Source organism: Empidonax traillii, unplaced genomic scaffold, assembly GCF_003031625.1.
Source record: "Empidonax traillii isolate 1590-97213 ecotype Southwest subspecies unplaced genomic scaffold, ASM303162v1 scaffold753:size306327, whole genome shotgun sequence".
In the NCBI taxonomy this organism is placed as follows: Eukaryota; Metazoa; Chordata; class Aves; order Passeriformes; family Tyrannidae; genus Empidonax; species Empidonax traillii.
This window is the reverse complement of record NW_020955946.1, coordinates 27,400-54,115: the sequence shown is the minus strand read 5'-3', so window position 1 is coordinate 54,115 and position 26,716 is coordinate 27,400. Positions and strand designations below refer to the sequence as shown.

At 37.7% G+C, this 26,716-nt stretch overlaps 1 protein-coding gene across 1 annotated transcript in view; it reads left to right on the top strand.

Annotated features, from left to right (window-relative positions):
* LOC114066278 (latent-transforming growth factor beta-binding protein 1-like) overlaps positions 1–26,716 on the top strand; it is a 109,504-nt gene that overhangs the window by 58,487 nt on the left and 24,301 nt on the right. The window contains exon 5 of the mRNA XM_027900835.1: positions 7,801–7,968. Within this exon, the coding sequence (XP_027756636.1) occupies positions 7,801–7,968 (168 nt within the window). The remainder of the gene's footprint in view (positions 1–7,800; positions 7,969–26,716) is intronic.

Below are 26,716 nucleotides of genomic sequence, written 5' to 3'. Positions count from 1 at the left end.
GGGCTGAGTTCAGTCCTGCTAAGGTCATGCAAGCAATGTTCCATACTTGCTTTGCTGGGATGATACCTCTATCAGAAGGTTATTTGGGAGATCTATGTCCCTTTGGCCTAGCCTGCAGATTGGTTCTGTCTATGAGGTATGAGTAGTGCACTGCAGGGAGAGAAAAATAAGTTATACCAATAGAAGCATTTTATATAAGGCTGTATTAAGTAATTCTGCTGTTCTCCCCAGCACTAACCAGACTTCAGCTACAGTATAGTGTGCTTTTGGACAGTGTATTTAAAGAAAGATGAGGACCAAGTGAGTGGTATCAAAAGGAAAACAAAAAGGATGGATATCTGCAAAATACCACAATCACAGAATATGCTGAGTTGGAAGGGACCATCCTCAAGAGTCACACCATGTGCCTGCGAGTATGATCCAAAAGCTTGAACTTTGTCAGGCTTGATGCTGTGACCATTTCCTGGGGGAGCCTGTTCTGATGCCCATCCACCCTCTGCGTGAAAAATCTCCTTCTGATATCCTACCATACCTCCCCTGACACAGCTTCAGGCCATTCCCTTGGGTCCTGTCACTGGTCACCACAGAGAAGAGATCAGTGCCTGCCCCTCCTCTTCCCCTCACAAGGAGGTTGTATCTGCAATGAGGTCTTAGTCTCTTCCAGTCTGAACAGACCAAATGACCTCAACCTCTCCTCATACAGCTTCCCCTCAAGGCCCTTCACCATCTTCATCCCCCTCCTTTGGACGCTTTCTGAGATGTTAATACCTTTCTTATGTTGGGTTGGAAAAGATATGGCCTGTTACACTGGGAGAAGTTTAAATGGTTTTGGTCTGGTGCAAATGAGACTGAGGGGTAAAACGAGAGATGGTAACAGTCTTCAAGTATGTTAGAAATGGATCTGTAGAGGAATAATGTCTTGTCAGAGCTTGCTGTAGATAAAGCAGGTCAGTAGTATGCTTGAATTGCTACAAGGGAATTGTGGGTTAGGTGTAAGGAATACCTTTGTAATAAGAAAGGCTAGAGCACTGGAAAAAATTCTTCAAGGAGGCTGTGGAATCTGCATAATAGAAGGAGTCTGGGCAAACTTTTTGATTAATACTGCTGTTTTATTGGGAAAAAGAAGAGAGGAGGGGTGACCTCTCAGTCTCTTTCAGTCCTTTCTGTGCCTCACAGAAGGCCTGTAGTCCTCTCAGTGTGTAATCTGAAATTTAGGGAAGATCTCCCTCTCGTCTGTATGTCTGTCTAGTGTGTGTCTCTCTTTTTTGTTTTCTTTTTCCTGATTTTTTTTTTTCCTTCTTCTTTAGCTTCTAGCATTAGAAATCTTCAGATGGTGGTATTCCTAAAATATGTGATAGCTAAGTTCAACTTGTTTTCATCTTTGGGAACTAGTTTTTTTTTGGTTTGGTTTTGTTTTTTTTTTCTTTTGTTTCAAATTGATGACTAAGTGGTGGCAAGGCAGAACTTGCTCATATATTGTCACAAGTGGAAAAAGGTAATTTGAAAAAAATTCTGAGAGCTTAACTATTTTACTTATGTGGTTGATTTTTATACAATGTCATCTTTCCTTTTGGCTGAACAAGCATATGTAGTAGTAAGGACTAAGCCAGGTGGACTGGTGAAATAACTGGGAGACACCTGCTTTAGGAAATGAGTAATTTCCTTCTGCTTAATTCCTTTTTTTTATTTTTTTCCTGTCATCATTTAACTAAGAAAAAAGAGGGTGTTAGTCATCTGAGAATTTAAAATGTTGAATGTATATTAGCTGTTTAAAAGCTAATTTGCTTTGATTTGAAAAGATTGAATTTCAAAGCTCTCCTCATGCATCATGGTAATAATTTAAAAAAAATGAAATAGCCTGAGATAATATACCCTCTTTGGGAAGAGAATGTAATTTTAAGATCGAATCTTCAGGTCCAATGACATTGTGTAGATAAACATATGAAAACATACTGGATTCAGTGCAGGAGTAGGGTGTCATGAAAAGAGAGTAGTGTATATCATTCCTGGAGGTACTAATGGAAAGCCTACAGTTCTAGTAGTTCTGTTTCCTCAGGAGATTTGCCTCAGGATAAGGATTTGCCTTATATTTGTCATAAGTGAAGGTATTAAAATAAACCCTCAAACCACGACGAACAGCAACAACAAAATCTAAAAAACCTCAGCAAATACCCATAACCCCTCTTAATGTAGCATCAGAAATTTTTGTTCAAGGATTATGGGGTATATATGTGTAAGCTATACTGTGTATTTGGCTGGTAAAAGCCACTTCTTGTTTTTTTTTTTTTTTATTGTGAATCATTTTGATTAGATCACTATGAAGCACAAAACCATCATGCACTTATTAACATCAGTATTTTTTGACATGTTAAAATATTTTATTCTCTTTACCCCACTTGACCTATGTAGTCATCTTTTCAACTGAATACCAGTTCTGCTTTCACTAGTGTTGCTAGCCCATTGTCTTCCCACAAAACAGGGACATGCCACAAATCTTCTGAGCTCCACTACAGCTATTGAATACTGTCAGAATGTTGGAGCTGTGAGGGCAGCCATAAACCCAAGAAAAAATAGTGTTTATAGAAATTCGTCTAGAAAGAAACAAAGTCTGAGTTGCATTACACAGGGACACATGAAGTTGAGGAAGAATTCTTCCCCTTACACAACTCTGTCCAGGCACGGCTATGTGAACCATCCTGACCACCTGGACATGCAACCTGCGACCTGCCTTGTCTTAACTCATTCGCCTTTTCTGCTAATGCAGAAAAAAAAAAATCAGTTTGCCATAATGGACAGTGGGGGCAGAAGGGACTCTATGAAGAAATACTTTTGCTCGTATTTTCCATTTCTCCTGCAGTTGTTGTTGCTAAATCATAAATTTATCACAGCAGGAGCTTGCTGTGTTCATGATATTATATCATAGTGACTTACGGAGATGGAAAGAAAATCACATGTATATGGTGCCAACTTTCAACTAAAATCTCATCACTTTAGCCAGACATCTTTCTTTTTTTAATCTGGCTCAAGAGTTTTACAGATTTTGGAAATTATGGGTGCATTCTTCCGCTGATCTCTTTTGACAAATATATCGTGGAGCTCTTAAGTTTAAGTGAGTCTGGACTATGAGGCAGGATGATGGAGCTGTTGGCTGAGTATCCTCATTGTGCGTTTGCTGCCTAGCTCAGGGATGAAGCTTTATCCAGTATTAATAATCTTGTTTATCCTGTCTTTATTAAAATAGCAGTCTGAGTTTGTCTCCAGTTCTACCATTTTTTTTCAGTAGCTTTGCCATTTATTTGGTGCTTGTCTTCTACTTTTGTAGTCTTTCATTAGACTCATTTATTTATCTGCTCTCACTTTTGCATTTCTTCAGTCTGGCATTATACTTAAGAGCATGGTGAGGTGTTTCATTTCCACATGTTTAAAATTGGTCTTGAAGACTTTATGATAAATTTCTCTCTCTCTCTCTCTCTCTCTCTCTCCAAATTATCCCAGGTGTGTTGCTGTAGCACCATCATTTTTTTTTCCAGAAATGAATTTGAGATAATCTAAGTTGTACATTTTGTTGTGTCTAAGTCAGAATGGCATCATCAGTAAAAGTTCTGGAGTTTAAAGAGGAAAATAATGACTATGCTTCCTTAAAATTACATTGTCCTTTAATATGAGCTAGTCCAAAGTCAAAAGAGTCAAGGCTATAGCAGTAATGGTCTTTTCCTAGCACGAAATTGTGAGTTTTAACATTAATACTGCAAGATCAGCTAAGAGATATTGAAAGATATAATTTCTCCTTTAGAATTAAATTTTCCCCTTTGGAGAAGAGGGAGAGAAAAAACCCCAAGTACAGAAGGGAAGAAGGGGAGAAGATTCAAGGAAGTCCAAGAGTCTAATCTTGCAGTTTCTGCTAAAAGCTTCCTTTTAAGAAAAGGGTTTGTGGCCTGTTTTCAGTTCAAATTTGGTTGTATTAAGCTCACTATTAAGGTCCCTAACCCTCAGAATTTGTGAGGATAGTACTGTCAACTTAGGTGCAATGCAGAGAATAATGATAATAACATCACCACCTCGTACACTGGTCAATTTTCACTTCAGGGACCATCATTGGCTTTGTATCCTTCCTAAATGTCTCCAGAAGAATTGAAGTTAAAAGATGTGGCCTGATACTTGAGGAGAAGAAAATAAGTGTCATTAGAGTTTTCATAAATCTAAAAGGTTGAGAAAATTTTCCCACATCTGAAGAATATGAAGCTGTCTTATTTCTATCTCTTGCAACAACCAAAACCGAAATATCTGAGAATTAAATGTGTTTTATAGCAAAGTAAGTAGCATATCTCATGTGATGGGTGAAAAACTGGCTGACAGATTGGGCACAAAGTGTTATAGTAAATGGGATGAAGCTGGCAACTGGATTTCTATAGAGCTCCATTCTATTGCCAGTGCTCTTCAATGCAGTTTTGGGTGCCACAATTGAAGAAAGCTATGAAACTATGAGAGAGGATCCAAAGGAGGGCAACAAAGATAGTGAAGAGCTTTGAAGGGGAAGCCGTGTGAGGAGCGGCTGAGGTCACTTGGTCTGTTCAGACTGGAGAAGAGGAGTCTGAGAGGAGACCTCATTGCTGTCTCCAGCTTGCTTGTGAGGGGAAGAGGAGGGGCAGGTACTGATCTCTTTCATGTGGTGACCAGAGACAGAACCTGAGGGAATGGCCTGAAGCTGTGTCACGGGAGGTTTAGGCTGAGTATTAGAAGGAGATTTTTCACCCAGAGAGTGGTTGGGCACTGGAACAGGCACCCCAGGAAAGGGGTTGCAGTACCAAGCCTGACAGAGTTCAGGAAGTGTTTGGACAACGCTCTCAGGCACATGGTGTGATTCTTGGGGTCATCCTTTGTAGGGCCAGGAGTTGGACTCTTATCTTCATGTGGGTCCCTTCCAACTCAGAATATTCTGTGAAAAACATTGCTGAATAATGACTGAATATTTGTAGGGACTAGGGCTTGCACCATGTTCTTTGTTAAGACTTATTCCCTGAAAAGCTGCACTTAAGTATTCTTTCATGGTTGCTTTTTAGTTCTTTAGATACTGATCTGTGTTTTTGAAACTACAGTTCAACTGCTGTTACTCCCAAACTTAGATTGGGAGTAACTAATATTTTCTTATCTGAAAGGATAGAAAGGCAAACTTTACAATTTCCACTGAGTCTCATACTAAGACATCTCTTCCACTAAAATACTTGTGCTACAGGTTTTTCTGGTAAAATCTAAACTGTGATAGTTTTTGTTGTTGTTATAAACGTTATACCCAAGATTTGCTTCAGCTCGGCACTCAACACCATAGTACAGAATACTGTGGAGGAGGATGAAACCATTGTTTAGTTTCACCTGTACTGACTTACTGACTGTTTCAAGAACATAACTTGGGCTGGACACCAGGTGCATGAATGGTCATTGCACTGTAGATCCAGTCGCATTCAAAAGAGTCACTTGGGTTCGTGAATAGGACAATTTAGTGAATGCAGCATTTGTAGATGGTTCTTTTGGATTGCTGGTGAGAAATGCATTAAGCAATTGCAATCACAAGCTTAATATCCTGTGTCAACACTCAGCATAGCTGAGGATGCAAGGCTTGCCAAAAGATGTCCCTTCTGGGGAGGGTGGGGACAACTAACCTGTTGATCTGTACCTGCATTTCCATGTCAAATTGTCATCCCCTAGTTAGATAGAAAATTGGAATGCTTTTTATACCTTATTAACCTCTGTTGTGCAAAGTGCTGTGGGTAGGACTGTGGTCAAACCTTCTGTTCTTTGTGGTTTATACAAAATATTTCTGGGTGTCAGGTAGAAGAACGAGACCACATGGCCTCAACGTTCCTCCCCAGTGCCCTGGCAACACAAAGCACATGACCTTCATCCAGTTTCAGTATTGGCTCACATGTTGAGCTCTGCATTTTCTTCACTTCCAGCACTGACAAAGCCAAATTATTTTGTTTTTAGCTAAGCTGGAAAATTTGTCTAGGTCCCCCAATACTGGTTTCTACAGTGTAGGCAAGACTGACTTCTGTGACTCAACTAACCATGTTTTTTTAATTAGATCACATCCTAAAGGAAAAATATTGCTAAAACATCGGAAAATATAAAATACAAAATGGACTCTTTTCTTGGAAAACATATATATATATAACTTTGCAAATAAAATACAAAGATGGCAATATTGCTTGTGAAGCTGTGCTTAACAAAAGCAAAGCTTAGAAGTTCTACCCTCAGCAGTTCACAAGTCACTTACCTGTTTACTGGCAAAGGTGTATTAATTTTTGTAAGAAATGCTTGGCATGCAAGAAACCAAGGTATCTTCTAAATCCACAAAAATCACAATATTAACCTTTAATTGAAATATTTTATTCCTGTGTCTGTCTGGGCTCTGCTGTTTTCTAACCATTGTTAAGGGAGAATAAGGTGGGAGCATATGTACTACAGCTGCTGTTCAAATAGAGGAATGCCTTTACTGTAGACAAAACAGTTGGCACAATTGCTTTAATTTATTTGTTTATGAAGAGCCAGAAGTAAGAAGGCTTTATATTCTTTTGAAGTGGGAAGATTTTCTTAATTTTCTTGAGATTTTCAAAAAATGTTTGTCCAGAGGGTATTTCATAAACTAGGTCAGGCAACTATCCAGCAACTTTTTTATTTCTATGACATGAGGAAGGAGATTCTTCTCTTTCTCTGCATCATTTCTTGGCATCGTTAGGTTTGATATGAAAGTATTTATTAATAGTTTTCACAAAGATACTATGATATATTTACAAGAACTTGTTGAATTTACTAGGAAGTGTGCAGAGGACAAACTGTTTTCTTTTTAAATAATTGCAAATGCAATATGTTCTTTTTCCTAATTTTCCTAATGAGCAGTTTTAATATCTTTTTTGTCTTCAGCTATTAGATGTAGAATCAAATACATCTGGTTTTAAATATAATTCTGTGAAAAGAAATTCTTCTAATTAGCTTAATTTAAAAGTTAGTGTTTGTGCAGTCTTTATTGCATTCAAGTTTTTAAAATGACTGTGAGGAAGTATTTGAAAAAATGGCTAGATTCCCTTTTTTATTTTTCATCTCAGTATTTTAAAGCACTGATACTTCTCATGCTTTTCTCTGAGCTATTTATTACTTAAACAAAGGCTGACAGCAAAGATCAGTCTATAGGATGTAAATCCTTGTGGAAAAATAGTGCCAAAAAACTGTGAAGAAAAAATGGGTCCAGGCAGCTGCGTCACAAGGTTTGACCACTTCGAGCTGGGGTGCCAGGAGATTTGAGACAGATGTTTTCAGACATGCCGCATGCCTAAAACATTTCCAGGGGTCGAGCTACAAATAGTGACTTAATATGTGCAGAAACAGGAAAAGTATGTAGGAGTACACAAGAGTTTATTCACCTCTAGGTGCACAGCCAGCCTCTTTACATTACATCTGCCTGTCAGGGTTGGCTATTTAAGCTGTCATGCCCTTGGTATTGCTCTTTGTCTGCCTGTGAATAAAGTGCAGCATTGTGATTACTAATCCCACTCCAGTGACTTGACTTTAAATGTGGTTTTGGAGCGGATCCCGGAGTTCTGTTTGCTAAGCTTCCTACTCCTGTTTCAGAGACACCACTGGAGATCTATGAGAGAGAGCACTGCAGACTGCCCTCCTCCTGTAGACCTGTCGCCTTTTCCCCCCCCCGCGCCTTTTTTTTTTTTTCCCAAAAAACTTTTTGAAGGAAATCAATGGATACCAAAGTGATCTGTTTACTTCTTCTTTTTTCTTTGCCTCCGCTGACAGTGGGAAATCACACTGGTCGGATCAAGGTGGTCTTTACACCCAGCATCTGTAAAGTAACTTGCACCAAAGGCAACTGTCAGAACAACTGTGAGAAGGGAAATACAACCACCCTCATCAGTGAAAACGGCCATGCTGCTGACACTCTGACAGCCACTAACTTCCGAGTAGGTAAGTACTCTGAATCTGTATTTGTCCTTAGCTGTCCTCTCTTGACTAACAGAGGGAGGAGATGTTTTGTTATTAATACCAGTTGTGCATCTGTTACTCTTTGTTTGGAGGGCTATGCTGAGTAGGAACCATTGTATGTTAGACAAGCTTTCTGGTATCCTTCGGAAATGTTCCCCAAAGTTCCTTTTGTCTCAGAAGAGAAAAAGCTCCCATGTTTTTCATCTGAATTTTTAGCTGCAGGGCTGCAACATGCTAAGCTGAAGCCTTCGGTAAAATTCGTCCCTCAGAGTTTGTGTTAGTAAATAGAGAAAATGACAGATTCCACAAAAAGTTGTTTCCTCTTTTTTACTTGTTTAATAGGTATCAAATGCACGTAAAATCTAGCTAACGCAGTGAATTTGTCTTCAAAAATTTGTTCAGCAGTTGCTTAAAACTACAGTCCTTTTTAACTGTGCATCAGCTTAAAACTTTCTGCTGAAAGTAAATCAGATTTCATATTTGGCATTTTTAGAAACTGAAATAATGTCAAGTCTAATTAAAGTTACTGAAGCCAGTAATTTCTTTGTTAATGTTTATTCTTTCTGCTTGCTCAAGAAGAGTATCAACAGTATGCCAGACTAAACCCTATAACTGCTTGACTGTGTTGAAACAAATCCTGAAAGCTATCTAGGGTAACGATTAGCATATTTTAACTGTACACTACACAAGAATTTGTGTGCAAGTATTAGTCTTGTAAGTTAAGGGAAATACAGATATGTGGATACATACCTCTAAGCACTGCTAAATTTGTTGTTTTACATTACGATATCCTTAACTGTTCTTGGAAGGTATTTTGTAGTTATCCTGAAAATATGAACGTTGTAATTTTAGTCTCTGTCAAGTATAAACATAATGTGCAGGCAGTGCTGAGACTGGCCAATACTGCCCTTTTTAAAGTGCACTAAATGTTATGCTCTGAGGGTGGTGGTGGGGAATCTGTTCCAAATTATTATTCTTTTCATCCAGACAGTTGATACAAAGAGCAGTTCCCTCTTTTAACACTCCTACTAGACTGTCAGACTGTGTGTGAAACCCTTGAAGTTACCAATGCATTCCTTGATAATATGCATATTTGTAAAAGGGTGCATGTTTTGGACTAATAGTAAAATCAGTGTTTTAAACAGCAATACAGCAAATTTTTGGGTTTGTTTATGGTTGTTTGGAGGCATTAAAAAAGGAAAGGATTTTGTAACGGAATGGTAAATCAAATACTATAAAGTTGTTTACTGCCAATACAGAATTTTTACCTGTTTTGGCAAGAACAAAAGGTAAGTAAGTTTTTTGTTTAATTTTCTGACTACTGTGAAAGGATAGGGTTATTCTTCCCCCTTTTCATTTGACCTAATTTTTTCTGTTGAAATTATGAAATGCTGAGAACAGGCAGTCATGTAATTTGTCTGCTATGTAAATCTGTGCTGTAACATGACCTTCTCTCAAATACTTGAAAACTTGGAGAGTGGAAATGGACCTGTGAAGACGTGTTCCACACCTTCCTGCCTGGCCTCAGGCCATGCAGCTCGTGATGCACTGTGTACAATGGGCTCCTGGAAATATTCGACAAAAGCAGTCCCTAACAGTATTCAGTGAAAAGATAAGGGAGTGTTATGTTTAAAAATGTATAAAAGCAAGTTGCTACAAAAGGATAAGGATTTTTAATCTACCAGCAGCCATCTGTCTTCTCTATTATCTTTGAAAGACAAAAAGGGTTCACCACAGTTCTGTGTTGCCATTTTCACAGAAGAATAAGAAAGATGTCTTAGCTAAGACTTCAAGACTCCAGTTAAAAGTGCTGTGTAACGTCATAATAGCTGGAGAAGAGAGATCCTACACCTGTAGATTGAGTTCTTTCACTGTTCTTGGATTTTCAAGAGTTTTTGAATCAAGGATTAATATATATACTACTGGAATAATTTTTTATATCTGCTCTCTAACTAGTACTTCTCATTAGCTTAGGCTTGTCCTAATGAACATGTCTCCTGATACATGAAGCAGAATTAATTTGGGGTTTTGCAGATACTTAACTTTGGTTATATATTTAACATCTGTATTATATTGTACTTGTGCTTTTTGGTTTTGAGTCTCTCTTCTAAAGTTCTTTATTTACTGTTTATCCAAAATGCATGGAAATTCTTATTTGGATCATTTGACATTTAAAAGTGCAACTGTGAAACAGAATGGCATGTCAGAAAATACATATTTAAAGCAATGGACAGCACTTTTTCAGTATGCTTTTTAAAAAGTATTGTTCTTCCTAAAATCAGAAGTCACATGCCCTATTTGGAAAACTAACTGCTATTACTAGTAATAGATACATACTGTGAGTGGGGAAATTAGGAAACTGCTTTAAATTTTTTTAGTTTTAAAGGAATTTCTGTAGCAGGAACAGCATTCTAGTACACAAGATTGAATTTAGCTTCTCTGATGACAGATTAATTTAGACTTCACTTTACTTTGATCTTATTAATCTATTATTTCTATTAATGAACAAGAGTAAATTTTTTTTGTTTAAAATAAAGTTTGTGCTGAACTTTGTAAACACTTCCTTTTATTTTCTGAGAAAAATAAGTTGTAATACCTGTAATGAAGATCCTCAAGCTTTTCCATGGGCTATTTCAGATTTTTAAAATGTGCTGAGTTTGTAATTTCAGCTGAAGCTTGGTACCAGTGAGTCCAGGCAAGGAACAAATCCAGTTTCCTGAAAAATTTATAAGATGCAGTTAAGCTATTAAAAATAAAAAACCACAACAAGGGACAGACTGGGGGAAATGCTGCTTTTCAGGTAGCTGAGATTTTTGGCTCTTGTCAGGGATATCTCCTAGCATTGCAATTGAAGGTGGTGAAAGCTTGGTATTTAGAAGGAAGGATCTCCTTGATTGCCAGGCTGCTTCAGTGAAACTTTGGAGGTTTTTGCCATTTTGTGAATGGGATATGTTGCACAGTTAAACTGACCAACCTCCAATATTTCATTGGCTTAGAGAATGAAAGCATTTAATCTGAGTGAAAACTTCTGCTGAATAGATGATTCTCATTATTCTATTGGATTGATGCATGTGCAGTTTGTATGGTATTTCAGTCCTGATATATCTACAGAGACTTGTAAAACAGGGTTGATATGTGTGCATAGGAAAGGCTGCAAATAGAATAACACATGCGGTTTCCGTCTCTTTTACTGTTGAAGTTACTCGGTGATGTGTCCTGTTTCTCCTCAAAATTATTCCACATTCCAATTTTGAAATGAATTTTCTTTCTGTAAGGAGTGGGAGGACAGTGACTAATTTTTAACTGTAAAATGAAGCACTAAGGGATTAGTAAATGCCCAAAGTAATGTTTTCATGTTCTCCAATTTTTTTCACTATTGTGTATGTGTATTTAATTGGAGATTTACATTCTATTTTTTCCGTAGGATCCTTGCCTTATTCGTTGATCAGGAATGACAGAATTTAGTAAAGGAAGCAGTCATTTAATACTTAGGTTTTTATTCACTGTTCATTTGCAACCCTGCATCTCATTTAAACCAGTTCATTCAAACTGTTGAAAATGAGAAGTTAAAGTTGCATGTTATTCAATGAAAGTGCATATCTTTCTGTAGGAATTTTCTGTCTGAGCACTTGGCAGTGTCTGTATCAAACAAGGAGACAGAATCACACAATTTACAGAGTGGCTTGGGTTGGAAAAGACCTTAGAGATCATCTAATTCCAACCCCCCCTGCCATAGTCCAGGGACACCTTCCACTAGACCAGGTTACTCAAAGCCCCATCCAGCATCTCACCACCGTCACAGTAGACTTTCTTTCTAATATCAAATTTAAACCTACCCTCTGTCAGTTTAGAGCCATTCCCCCCTGTCCTGTCACTACATGCCCTTGTAAAAAAGACCCTCTTCAGCTCTCTTGTAGGCTCCTTTAAGATGCTGGAAGGTTGCTATAAGGTCTCCCTGGAGCCCTCTCCCTCTCCAAGTGAACATGGTGTCCTAAGTTAAAATGTATCTGGTCCTTCATATTTAATAGTAAATTTTGGAATTTTCAGCCCAGATCACAGCAATCTGCATATACTGTTGCAGTAATGCTCCAATTATGTTGCTTTTTGAATTTTGGCACTTTTCCTATTGTAATTTTCTGTAAAATTTTTTCCCCATTTTGCAGTGTTGACTCTGTATAAATATTTTTAGATAATTGAGGTTGCTCAGAAGTTTCCAGTTATGTATAGACAGAAACTTCCAAGAAGCAGCAGAAACATTTTGCTCAAATTTTATTTGGACTTCTGTTGAAAGTCGTGAAAGAAAATTTGACAAATATATTTAAAATCAGTAGGTCATTCAAAGGAAATTTAGTAAAATGACTCACTATGTAATCATTCTAGAGAAATTTCCTATCTAGGAGAGAGTCTAGAGAGCAATACTCTAGAATTTTATTGAGACGTGATCATGAATTACTATCGGTGCTGTAGGAGTTAACATTTCTTTTTATTCAAGCACTTTTTAGGTCTTATGAAAGAGCTGTGTTGATTAAAAATGGCAATTACCTGTAAGCAAGCCAGCCTGTTGCCAAACCAGGTTAAGTTATTGTTCCTTTGCTCCAAATGAGATATACTGTACATAGCCTACTACACTGAAGAGGAACTCTATGACATTTGAGGAAGATTTTTCAGAATCATTTTGACGAAAAAGGCATTTTGTAAATAATATTAAAAGGCGAATTTGGTGACTTGAAGACATAAAACACCAACAGCTTGTGGAAGTATTTGTATGGATTTTTGAGAATTTACAGTCACGGTCTCTTTTGGCAGCTTGCAAGGTATACACTGTTCAGTTTTCTACCCATTATATTTTATTCTTTGTTTTGTTGTAATGGGTTTAGTAAGAGTTGCTAGAATGGCAACATGTTAGAAGAGATGCTTTCTTTTCCCTTTTGAAATAGTGTTTGCTACTTGGTGAATTGTGTCAGCCTGAGCAGATGACCCATCATTTATGACCTATGTAACTCATGCCCCAGCAGAACTTTTCTTATGGCTTCATCTGAGACTTAGCAGATGTATATGTAGCTTTTCAAATGGAGGATTAAAACTAATTGGTAACAAATGTCATGCAGAGATTTTTTTGATTAATTTTGGTAACAAAACTGAGAACTAATTTTTCTTTTTAATGCGTTTTTTTTTCATCTTGATTATGATCCATCAGACAACCTAGTTGATGAGAAGCTTATTTCTGAAATAACTACTTAGCTCAAGAACAGCACATGATAGTTCATAGTCTGTTTTTAGTAGTGTATTCTCTGTAGCTGAGAAATTACTTTGAAATGTCCTTGAGCTTTGCACTTGAACTTGCCAGTCTGAAGAAGTTATGATGTAAGAACTTTGCAATTCGTTCAGTGTTATCAGTTTCGTCCTTTATTGTCTCTGTGGTGGCTACCTTGTAGCCTTATTTGGTAAAAGCTTTGTTTCTACTGTTCCTGCAGTAGTTATAATTTGTGCCCTGTCAGGCTTTGTTGGTTTATGGGTTTTCTTGCTGCCAGATGAAATATTGTTTCTTTTAACAGACACTGGCAGACACTTGAAAATTTCAGAATTCTTGGACAACTTGGCTGAAAGAGTAACTTTTTAAACTTCCTGAAACAGTAGTCAAGGAAGTTGGTCAGTCTGTCAGAGTATGTGTGTCTCAAAAAAAAAAAAAACAACAAAAAAAACAAAAAACCAAACCAACAAAACTAAGAAGGAAAAGGATCAGGACATCAGAATTTATCCATCACTTTATCTGGTAATTTGAAATTTAATCTGTATAAATGATGACCATGCTAGAAATATTTATTCATGCAGCAGCATTGTAACAGCTGTTGCAAAATGAAGGCCAGATATTTTTCCTCAGACAGTGAACTGAGAGGCTGAAATTGAAAGAAGGACAAATAATGGTGGGACTGTTATTACTAATTACCCTCCACCTTATAAATGATACTGGGGAAAAAAGTTATTTTCTAGCTTCAAGAGCCTATGCAAAATGATTTTAGAGAAACCGCTTATGAGCATCAGTTTAAAAGACACTGCTTTTTTTCCAGTCTCCCTTTGTTCTATAAATAAACTTTGAACACACAGCAGAATGAATTAATAATCTACTTATAGTCCAGGTAGTTCAGCATAGGCTTTCCTAATCTGAACTACTAGTGAACTAAAATTCTACTCTGTAATGTAAATGTACCATTCTGTAGTCTGAGCAACACTCAGAGTTTTAATGCATTTTTAGTTATGGGCCATCAGTATTCAAATTCCAAAGAAAAATTGTATTTTAAGGATTTTGTTGCCATTGATATCCACATCTGTTTCCAAGAAGTGATTTCTTTCCCCCTTGTATTTATTGGTACTTGTCATCAACAAATAGTTCTGGTTTCTACCTTAGATACTTACAACATCTGTGAGCTCTTTCTTCATAATCTTAAAATAATTATTCTAAATTGACATCTTTACCTCTGATTCTAACGGGGGTCAGATGATAATTTAAAGAAAAGAGATTTTTCTGTCAGGTGATTTTAATGAGGTTGAACTTAGACAAGCCAGTTAGCAGCTCATTTTCACTCCCTTGCTCACCTTAAGGGCTTCAGGCCATCACTGTGAAGCAAAAGTCCATCTGCTCTCAAAGTACTCCCCAACCTGTATATTACAGAGAACACAGTTTTTGGATGTGCAGTCATAGGAAAAACCACAAATGGAAATGGTACAAAATCCACACCTGGAGCCATTCAAAAGCACATGGAGTATGTTTCCCTCAAAGTTAAAGTAAAACAGAACACAAAGTTAAAATGCATAATGTTTTATTTTACTGTATATGGTTTTAATTTATAGGGATTAGTTTATGTACATCTGACTTGAAGTACTGTAAAAAGAGAACTAAGAGCACATTTATTTGAGTGATTACATTGTTGCATATTCAAATAAACACACTACCTTGTACAGCTATAATTTTGTTATTGCTAAACTAAATGTCTTTGCACATACCTCACTGAAGGTATATGCCAACTTTGGCTTAAAGAAGAAAGTTGCCTTTCAATTAAGCAAATACAGGAGAAAGAGTCTGAAAAATTTTTCTGCTATTTAAAATATGACAGTTATCATGGATAGATTTCTTAGCAAACGCGTTTGTATTTAATGTGTCTGGACATAGTACAATCAGAAGGAAGCAAGCTGCTCTACTGATCACAGTCTTTCCCCATTCAGCCTCTCTACTATTTCTTCTTGTTTTGTGTATTCTGCTCCAGATAATTCCCCCGTGTCTGTACCATGTAGCCCATATAATTTTCATCTATCCATTCCACCTGTAACTGGTTCTTAGATTTGACCATCACTGTAAACTGAGGGGCCTATTTTTTAATGTAAAGGCCCTGAGATTTCTGGATCTTTCTTTTGGAACATGGACTCATAATCTTCATTATGCATACATTTAACTTTTGAGTTTTCGATGTATCCATAAGATATCTGAACTGTTAAAAGTGGGGAACTATGGATTTTCAACCAGGGATTTATTAATGGGAATCAAAGTGAAGTCCATGGGAACTGTAAATTTTTTTTCTTTTTTTTACAAACTTCTTACCAAGTCTTTAGGGACATTCAATAAATAAAAGGAAAATTTGATGTTTGTGGATTGCACAGGAAGAGGGTTTTAAGAAACCCAGTCAGAGTATTTTTCATCAGTATTCAGCCAAATACTTTGTTGATTTGCCATGTTGGTTGCATTTTCAGTTTAATTTAAAGATGATAAACTGAGCTATTAAATCAAATTTCTATATTTGATGTTATTCAGATATTTCAAGTGTAGGAGAACTTTCAGCAACTTTTCATCTCATAATTTAGGAATGAGCTCTTTGACTTCTCCCTGAGAGGGTCTGCCTCTGTCCATAGGTTTTATAGGACAGTGGTCTCCAAATTTTTTTGATTGCCTGTCCCTATTGGTAAAATATTTTGGAACATACATCCCTAATGTATGTATATTTCTAAATTCTATAAATCCTGTATATATCATCTCTATGTTATCTCTATATCATCTACATTATAAACCATATACAAAATAGAAAATAAAATGGATGAAAGATAAGTAAACTCTGTTTCGAAAAGTTATTAATGGTACAAAACATATTTTTTTCCAGCATCCAGCTAGTCTGTCTTGCACACCATCTGGCGTGAGCACACCTTACTTTGGAAACTGCTGGTATAGGTAACCAGGGGAGACCAGCTTCATAGCATAAGCTGTAATATTACCTTTTTGCAGTTGGTACAGCCCATCGTGTCTCTCTGACTTATTGTTTGATTATATTGAATGCAGCCTGTTATGTTAGATGGCCAGCAGCCAAGCCCCACACAGCCACAAGCAGGACTGGGGAGAGAATCATAGGGGTGCAAACTAGAAAACTTATGAGTTGAAATAAAGACAGTTTAATAGGAAAAGCAAAAGCCACACAAACAAGCAAAGCAAAACAAGGGATTAATTCACTGCTTCATGTAGGCAGGCAGGTGTTCAGCGATCTCGAGTAGAGCAGGGCCCCATCATGCATAACAGTTACTTGGGAACAAACTTCATTACTCCAAACCTTTCTTCCTTCTTCCCCCCATTTTATATACCAAGCATGATGTCATATGATCTGGAATACCCCTTTGGTCAGTTGGGATCACCTGTCCTAGCTATGCCTCCTCACAACCTCCCATGCACCCCCAACTACCTTGACAGCATAGCAGTACAAAAAGCAGAAAAGGCCTCGGCTCTGTGTAAGCCCTGCTCAGCAATAACAAAAACATCTCTGTATTATCAACCCTGTGTGCAGCACAGATCCAAAACACAGCTCCATACTAACCAATGTAAAGAAAGTTAACTCCACCCCAGCCAAAACCAGCACAGTGCTATCTATCGAGGTGCTAGAACACCTTTTTCTATCTAATCAGAGTTACATACAATGGGGGCAAAGCGGGAACAGCTTAGGGGAGTTGGGTGCATGGTTAAATGGCTTGGAAATGGACATGAGCAGGCAGAGCATTGACTGTATTTTAGGTTTACTCAGCTTGTGCAATAATTTGTACAGCTATTGTGGGCTGTTATAAGAACTGCCATGAGTGGTGAAATTGTGTGGTTTTTAATGGATTTCCAACTGTACGTTCTTTACAAAGTAACCTTTATCTTTCCTACTCACAAGCAGTGACTCTGCTCCTTTCCTCCTTCAGAACTCCAGGATTTGAGTCTCTTGCATTTCACTGGTCTCTGATGATCTAATTTATTACTCAAGCTCTGAATAATATCCTCCGCAATCCTCATATTCTGTCAACTCCCTAGGAAACTTTCCAATTGCTTGTGATGTAACTAGTGCCAGAAAATCATAGATAGCTTATGTTTTTCAAGTTTTTTAACTATTCAGGGGTGGTCTGGATTATGAGCTATTATTGGTTAATGAATATTCGCTTGAAAGAGTCTATTCCTACTTTATTCTTCTTGTAAACTTTTTCACACCAAAATGAGCATTGTGGTAATGTCACAGTAATCAGAGAGCAGTCTCCTGATGTTTGGAAATTTTTGTGATGACTGTAGTTTTTGTGGCTTTTTCTATTCTAAACATAAGTCTGTTATTGGGGGATGTCTTGTGGTATGGCAGCATGCAGTGGATCAGTGTTTGTAGACCATTTGGGTCTAAGTTTGGGAGTTCATCTCACTCACCAAATCATACTGAGGTACCTCAGTCAGGAGCCTAGTAGTTGGCAATAAGATACATGAGAAATTCTACCCATGGGGCAGCTTGGCCTGTGGGTGTCCTGAATGGCCTACTGGGCAAGCCTCTCCTCCCGGATAGAGTAAGAAACCTCAGATAGAGTCATTCTCAATTTATATGGCTTAAGAAGGCAGAAAAGGTTAAATGTGATGAATCTCAGCAGTTGTGGTTTAACCCCAGCCAGCAACCAATTGCTATGCAGCCACTCCCTCCCTCCCTTACCAGCAGGATCATGGAGAGAATTGGAAGGGTAAAGGATGGAAAACTCATGGGTTGGGATGAAGACAGTTTAATAGGGAAAGCACAAGCTGCGCGCACAAGTGAAATAAAACAAAAAATTAATTCACTGCTTCCCATGGACAGGCAGGTGTTCAACTGTCTCCAGGAGATCAGGGTCCTATAACACATAATGGTTACTTGGGAAGACAAACACTGGTACTCCCAATGTTCCCTCACTTCCTCCTTCATCCTCCCACTTTAAATACTGAGCATGATGTCACTTGATGTCACTTGATACAGAATATGCTTTTGGTCAGTTTGGGTCACCTGTCCCAGCTATGTTTACTCTGAATTTTCTTTGCACCCTCTTGACAGTGTGGAAGTACAAAAAGCAAAAAAGGCCTTGCCTTTATGTAAGCACTGATCAGCAGTAACAAAATCATCTCTAGATTATCAACAGTGCGTTCAGCAGAAATCCAAAATCTAGTCCCGTACTAGCCACTGTGAAGCCAAAAACAGAACATCAGCTTAAATATCGATTATTCAGTTGCCAGAAGTGGTGAGGGTGCTGATGTCCCTGGCCAGTGTCAGCTTTGCTGCCTCTGTGGTCTTCAAAGCCTTTGAATGGCAGAGGTATGCCCAATTGCTTAAATTTTTCTCAGAACATTTTTCTGTTTTGTCTGATGGTAATCAAATAGTTAGATGTCCAGGAGCAACTCTTTTCTCTGCCTTACACTACTGGGTGTTACTCCGTGCAAGAGTCCAGTACATTTTTTAAAAAAACAGCCTAATAGGAGAACGGTGTCAGAGCAGAGAACCAGTGACTTCATCAGATTATAACAGTGCATGAGCAATGACAGCCTAGTGTCATTATGGTCAAGTTACTCATTAATCCTGTTTTCCTTTAAGGTGGGTAATGCTGCTCAAATAACACCTGAAGGAAAGAGTAGAGTCTGGAAGGATCCTGTAGCAATAAAGATGCCTGCTCTTCATTGCTACCTGTCCTTCTGTTGAAATCTTGTTTTACTGAAAATGAGTATGTTATGAAATTACTAATACTTCTTAGTATTACACATCCTCAGGCTCATAAAACACAAAAAGAGTAAGTCTTGAAAGCCCTGGAAACATAGGAAGATTTAGTTTTCATCAGACACTGGGCACCTTAATTTCAGTGTTCTCACTTTCACAACGGCAATTAGTAAGTTATTTAGGATTGCTTGAAGTGATACCTATAAAGTTCTTATCCTGCAGCATGGTATTTTGCAATCTGTTTGTTTTGTATTCTGCAGGAAATTGTTTTAAAGAAGTGTGCTAATTTATTACACTTTCAAAACCAGCTTTCCCTAGTTGCTTTATTTCAGTTGCATTTATCTTGCACAAAGAGCAAAATTACTATCAACACATCAGAAATCTGAAGAAATGTCTGAAGTAGCTTTTCTATATGGGTTAGCATAATTAACAAGGATCTGACATTGACCATTTATAATACATTATTTCCTTATAAACAGTAACTGGGTGGGTTTTTCTTAGTATACTGATTCTAAGCCTAACTATTGTCTTATAATCAGTGTATCAGGGTGAGCTCTAATAAAATAATAGATTTATGAACTATGATTAGGGTAGGAGTGAGTCAGATGACTCCTTAACACTCTGTCTCCTTGCCTGTAAAAATAGTGTCTGAATCATCTCTGATATTGAGAATATTGGAAGCAGATTAAGCAAAGAGGGACTGAGCATTGTGCCTGTTAGTGACTCAGAATCCTCCTGTCTTTTGCAACTACCATAATTTTTGCTATACCCTTTCTGCATTGAGTAGCCACAGCTTTAGGCTATTTTCCATGCTAGAGCATGCATTTTATTTTTCTGATAGCATTGGAATTTTCTAAGACTGTTTTTCAGCCACCCTATTCTTTCCAAACTATAAAACTAAGAGGTTTTTTGGCTGCTGTTGGTCAGATGATGCTATTTCAGTCACCTACACACAGACCTATGGTTGCATTTGACACGTCTGAGGATAGCTGGCCTATCATATGAGTTTGGAAGGATGTGATACAGGTCCTGTGAAACTCCCATCCCCTGGAAACTTGCAATGAGGTATGGGGCTGTATGGATGCCCCTTCATTGACTTTGTGTATATCTTCAAGTTGCTAACACAATTTTTCTTCCTGAGTTGTTTTAAAGTACTGAGTTTAAAACTGAGGAAGACAGATGAGTAGTGCAGTGAAATTATCATGTCCATCTTCATTGTGAATTTCTTACTGATCATGATGCTCACTCAACAAATATACATCTCTCTAAATTGGATTGCAGCCTTCTCCTTTATGATCTGAACTTGTTTCCCCATTTTCAGGATTGGGATCTCCCATAGTTGACAGTGTAGTGTCCATTACAGAATGAGTAATCCCCTGCTGTTGGTATTGTTTTATACCGAAAAACTGAGACATAATGCGATGTGCATGTAGACTGAGACAGCTAAAATGTTAGCATGTATGTTGAAACTTAAGTTACAGGTGATAGATAATTAGAAATTTGGTCAACTTGCTGTAGTACGGACACAGAGGACTAAGGCAATACCTGTCTGATTCTGTTTTTCCTTGTGTGGGATTTCACAGCTTTCCATTCTCAGTGAAGACAGCATCCCTCCCCCTTTTTCTTAAGTAGACAGTTGTTCTTTTCTAGTGCATACCTAATTTGTTATGCTCACTGCACCTTATTTACTCTGCTATCAAGTGATGATAATGATTAGACAGCCTTTCAGCAAATCACATAAAACTCAATTACTCATGGAGGTAATGGTCATCCCAGAAGCACAACCTGTACTTACCGAGTTAGAGAATGAATTTTAAATTAAAAGTTTGCTGTTGGGAGACATGAAATGTAAAATTGCTGAAGATGTAGGTGACCTGAGGTTGTGATATGTTCTTCTACTTGGTAATTTCTATATAGTACTGCATTAAGTAGCGTCACAGACATTCCTTCAATTAGGATTTAAGGTACTTACATGTTTTTTTAAAACCTGGTGCTGATAGTGGTACATGGAGAAGTTGGAGAAGAACTAGTGAAGTACATTTGAAGAGATATATCTTCCAAAATTGTGAGAACAACAGTGAAAATACCGAGAAAATAACTAGACTGCATTCCAACAGTTGACTTTCTTTTAGTGCTTCCTTCTAGTGTTTTATTAGGTTTTTAGTGTTTTAAATGTATTAATCTGTAAGAGAATTAAAAAAAAAAATTATGTAGTATGTGGTTTTGGAACTGTCCTTTTAATGTGTGTAGTACAAAAAAAATGCATGTTTGTCTATAAAAAGTTTTGTAAACCAATATGACTACAGCCTGAAAATGGTTATGGCGACAACAGACATATAGTATATCTGTAAGCTTTTTCGTCACAAATGAAAACATGCATCAACTTTCAAACAACTGAATTGATAAATCATCAAATTGCCGTAGGCACAATGACAAGTCATAAGCTTTCTTAGTGCAGTGTCTTTAAAAAAAATAAATTAATATATGCAGTGTGGCATTTCATGGAGTAGGGAGAATGACAGAGAAGACAGGTTGAGATTTTCATGCCTGTCCAGATGGCTACTGTTTGCTCTTCTGCTCAGTGATTCTCGACTCTACTGAATTCAGTCATGAGATTAGATTCAAGCTAAGAACAGTGCTTTGAATCCAGTCCTCAAAGCTACCTGCATTTTCCTCCAAGTCTTCAGGTATCACAGAATAGCTTGGGTTGGAAGGGACCTTAAAGACTGTTTAGCTCCTACTCCCTGGCATGGGCAGGGATACCTTCCAATAGACCAGGTTGCTCAAAGCCCCATCCAACCTGACTTTGAACACTTCCAGGGATGGGGTATCTGCAACTTCTCTGAGCAGCCTGTTCCAGTGTCTCACCACTCTCACTGAAGAATTTCTTGCTAATATCTAATCTAAATCTACTCTCAGTTTGAAGCCATTCCCCCTTGTTCTGTCACTACATGCCCTTGTGAAAAAGCCCTCTCTGTCTTTCTTGTAGGTTCCCTTCAGGAAGTGGAAGGCTGCAATTAGGTTGCCCCAAAGCCTTTTCTTCTCAAGGCTCAATTCCAGTTCGATCTCTTAGATCCTTCCTGTTTTGGAGACCCCAGAGCTGGATGCAGTATTCCAGGTGGGGTCTCACGAGAGAGGAGTAGGGGGGCACAATCACCTCCCTCGACCTGCTGGCCACAATTCTTTTGATGCAGCCCAGGACACAATTGGCTTTCCGGGCTATGAGAGGACATTGCCAGCTCATGTCCAGTCTCTTGTCCACAAGCACCCCAGAGTTCCTCTCGGTTGCCCCAACCCAGGTGCAGCACCTTACACTTGGTCTTGTTAAACCTCATGAGATTCCCATGGGCCATGTGATTTTTCTTCAGTAGGGACTTTTTGACAATCAAAGATTAAAAGTAGAATTGATTGGGTGCAGGGGGTGGGGGAGTGTGAAAAGATGGGAATTACTTTTGGAAGCGTTCAGTCATGGTTCAGCAAGAAAGAAGGAAGACATAATTTTGTAAAGATGAGTGAGACACAGTGAGATCACTGATGACAATTTCAAGGTGGGGAAATAGTGATAAGTACAAACTTGAAGTTATTAAATGTAGAAAGTTGGTAGGGATAGCTAAAGAATTCACAGAAAAATTTTCCAGGATAACCATTAAATATTTTATGTGAAGAAATCCAATAATGGGTATGGCAGATAAGACAGGCACATTTATAAAATTGCTAGAATAAACCAGAAGGATTTGGTAGCTGTTTGCTTTGTATGTGGAACCAATCTGTCTAACATGTGCATTATACAGAAATGTCTGATTACTTTCTGGAATTAGTAGCTAAAAACACTGGTTAGAGATGATCTAAAGTAGACGTAGGTACCATGTAGTACATGAGAACTGTTAAATAACAAAGGGGCCGAAAGGATGAAATCTCATGCTTTGTGAAAATTATAAAATGTTCTTTCTTCTCCTTTAAAAAGATAAATCCACGTTGGATCAACAAGAACTTGATTTCTAAAATATTTATCAGTTTCACACACTGCAAGATGTATCTAAGTAGTCTTCTGTTGACGTTAATAAGCCTTTGAAGTAAAGGAGACTACAATCTCAACCTCAGCAATGTTTAGTACATCTCAGAAAGGGCCTAGGTGCGGTATGTCCTTGGAAACTGGCAAGCAAATGTTGTGTTACACCACTGGCAGGAGATTCAGGCTAAGACTCTTTCCCCCTTAATTGTTTTGCCTGGATTCCTCACACTCAAAGTGGGTATTTCATCTGTTGTATCATAGTATCATGTTGTAGGATGCTTTACATTTTCCCTTAAGAATACATTTTAAAAAGCACCATATTCTCATTATTTGTAGAAGTTTAGGGTGCTCTTTGCAGAAAAAAAAAATCCAAAAAACATTCAAAGACTCAAGTATCCTTGTTAATAGTTTCTAGATAAAGAAGAGGATCAATATAACATAAAGAAAGGTGTGTACATCTGTATGTGTCGTGTACAGACATCTCCTTACTCTGGGATTTTTAGAGACAACCTGCTGCATTGGTCCTCTTGACAGGGTAAAATGTGGTTGTGTTTGGGTTAGAGCAAAGACGGTTGTCATTGCTTGAATGTGATTCAATCTCTTGCTCAAGAGTTCATTATTGAGTTCATCCTTGGACTCTGATGTTTGCTTATGTCTTTAATGTTAACACTTTGGAAATGTCATGTGCACTCAATTGCAAACCAGCAAAATGACCCCTGAAATGCACCTTAGCATTAATACTGTTTTGTGTGAGGGGAAGGTGTTAATAAGAAGTGGTTATATATATTCCTGAGAGGTGTCATTGTTCTGCATTTTTACCCCTAAAGTTGTTGTTTTTTAAAAAAATAATGTTGACAGTGCAAATGTAAGAAAATTTTGCATACAGAAACCAACATTTATATGCAGAAAAGCTTGATTGTATTTTAGAAATGTTAAACTTCTTTCAGAACTCTTCTTTGTGGCTAACTCTCTTGATTTTCTCTGAGCCTGCTGCTGTAGTCCTTGCCATCATATTTACTTCTAAACATTGTGTTTTGTTATTGCAATAGAATGTTTATGTTAAAAGTTGTCAAAATACAAACAATGGGATGAATTCAGAGGTGAATGTAGAGATATAATACTATTAAGGCCACTTAAAGATTTCTTTTTCCCTTTGCTTCCCTAAGCACAAGTTGGTAATATCGAAATTATCTTAATGTTACTAAAAAGAAATAATGTGTGTTTTTTTTTTTAATTTGCCACATCTTTACATAACACTTCTGAATTACAACCAAGAATCTGAAGAGAAAATGATTTAAGATGAATTAGTTAGAAAGCTGAGGGACAACAGGTGAGATGTAGGGAAGAGTCTAAACTTGAGGATACCATCATTAGTGTAGTTTCATGCCTCTGTGCCTTTTGTGAGTTTTGTTCAAGTTTCTGCAATTTGAAAGAACTAAGTTTAGAGTGATTGCACGGACCTATGTGTAGCACCTCTGGTTTTCAACTTTTACCTAAAATTTGTGGTGTTTAGAAGCGCTGCATTTACAAGAATGTTGCTTCCCCTCAGTGAATGCCATCCCTGCTTTCCTGTCATGATTTGTGTTGGGTAGAACTGTGTACTCGTCACTGCACTTTCTGTGTACTAAGTAACAGCATGGACAAAAGATGCCCAAACAGCTGTGGGGCATGTAGTAATGCTGGATGACTGTAGTACTCAGAGACAAAATTAATCTGCTCTTTGTGATGCGTCCAGTGGAAATACTGTAATATAAATGAGCAGTTCAGGGTTGTCCTTGGAGAGCCTGTTGACGTAATTGTGAATAGTGCTTACACTTGAATAGTTGATAGTATGTAAGTAGAAAAGGCAAAAAGAGTGGTGAGGGAAAGTGGGACAGAAACTCTTGTGTTCCCTGAGGTGTTTAAAAAAAAAAAAAAGGAATTTGGAGAGTCAGATGAGGAACATTTCAAAACGCTTTCTTAACTTTCTCAAACACTGTTACAAGAAGGGAGTTTCCATCCATCCTAAGGGATTGTTTGGGTAAGCATGGGCTATTTATGAAGAATTAGGAGGATTTGGGTGCTTGGAACTTGTTTTGTTACACATTGTTTTGATTAAATGAAAACATTTGGACTTGATTAAATTAATTTATCTGGAGCTGTTCAAGGTTGTTTAAGTATTGAAAACAAATTAGATTATCTAATTATGTGGACAAACTGTGTATCAGTGGTTTCTTAGCTGCTTTGTTGATTTCATGCCCTGTTCTTGTGTTTCCAACCTGTAGCTGTGGCAGCTTTACTGGGATTCATCTTGCAAGTGTTCTTTTTCTCTGCCTTGAGCCTTTCCGAGACTCCCTGTGAGGGCTTCTTGATGCACCTTCTCTACTTGGCTCATTTCAAACAGCGATACCCACCAAGCTGTGCCAGACTGAAAAGAGCTAAGGCTTTTGGATGCCAGAGAAATCAAAGCTTGCCAATTAAATTCCCAATAATGGGAAGAATACTTAAAATGTTTGTATTTATTTAAACCTGTCTCCACGTTTCTAAAGGAGGTATGTTTATTTATGGAAAAAAATAATTTTGTTCAATCAAATGTTGGCTACTCCTTAAGAGACCATTGGGAGACTTAAATTACAGCAGATCCAAATGAGGAATTTGTTGCCTTTCTTAGGTCCATTAATACTTTCTTTGCTTTGTCTGTAAGATATCCACATGTGACCTAATATTTATTCTCATCTTATGTGACTTATTTTAACATTTTTACCAGGCTCTAAGCAGCTAGAGTGTTTTACACCATAATGGGTATTTTTATTTCCTCTTTTTTTCCTTTTCAGAGGAAATGGCAACAGCCAAGTGAGAACCAATGCACTTTGTCTGAATACCAGTTGTGAACATATGTGCAAACCCTACATCTTTTAATGGTCTCTCCCAGCACATGGGTCTGGTTTTATTTTTGGGAATGTCCCCTATGCCTCTGGCAGTATTCTACCATTCTGTTTAAGTTCTTTAACCTCAATGACAAGAAAAAACAAAGCAAAATCTTGCATCAGAGGTTGAGCTGTTCAGACATACCCTGGCTTTATATCCTGTTCCTGTCTTAAATGGTCCTTTTCCCAGGGCTCCTTGGTCTTTACTAAACTGAGGTTCCCAGAGGCTTGTCAAGCAAAAGTAGAGTTTTCTTCCTTTGCCTTTTCAGAGGCTTACCCTCCTCCAGCTCACTTTTCTCAAATGGTCTGTGTGTAATTCCAGTTCTGGTGAGGTTGTGTGCCTGTGGTTTCCAGCACCAGTATGTAGTCCTTCTCCTGGCCATAAACTACTTGAAAAAAATAACACAAGAAGTGTGTGTTCTGCTTACACCGACTTATTATTAGCAGAAATTTTATTTCAGTGTGGATAGTGTTTGCTTGTTTACGGGGCTGTGTGTGTTTTGGTTAGCTTTTTTTTTAAATGTTCTTGTAATATTTGCCATTTGAAATTGTCAAGTTTTGAGTTCAGCCTGGAGGTTACATCCTATTTGTTTCTACATGGCTGAATTTAACTTAAAATGGTATATTTCAGAGTTTAAAATTTTTATTACAGAATTTTATATTCTCAGAATAGGTTTCATGTATTCTCTTTGCAAGTTCATTCCTCGTACAGGCCAGACCTTCAAGATATGTAAATCAGTATCAGTTGACTGAGTGATTTGCACCACATGTTAATGTGGGCAGCTTGGAATTTGTATTTCCTGTTATGTGTA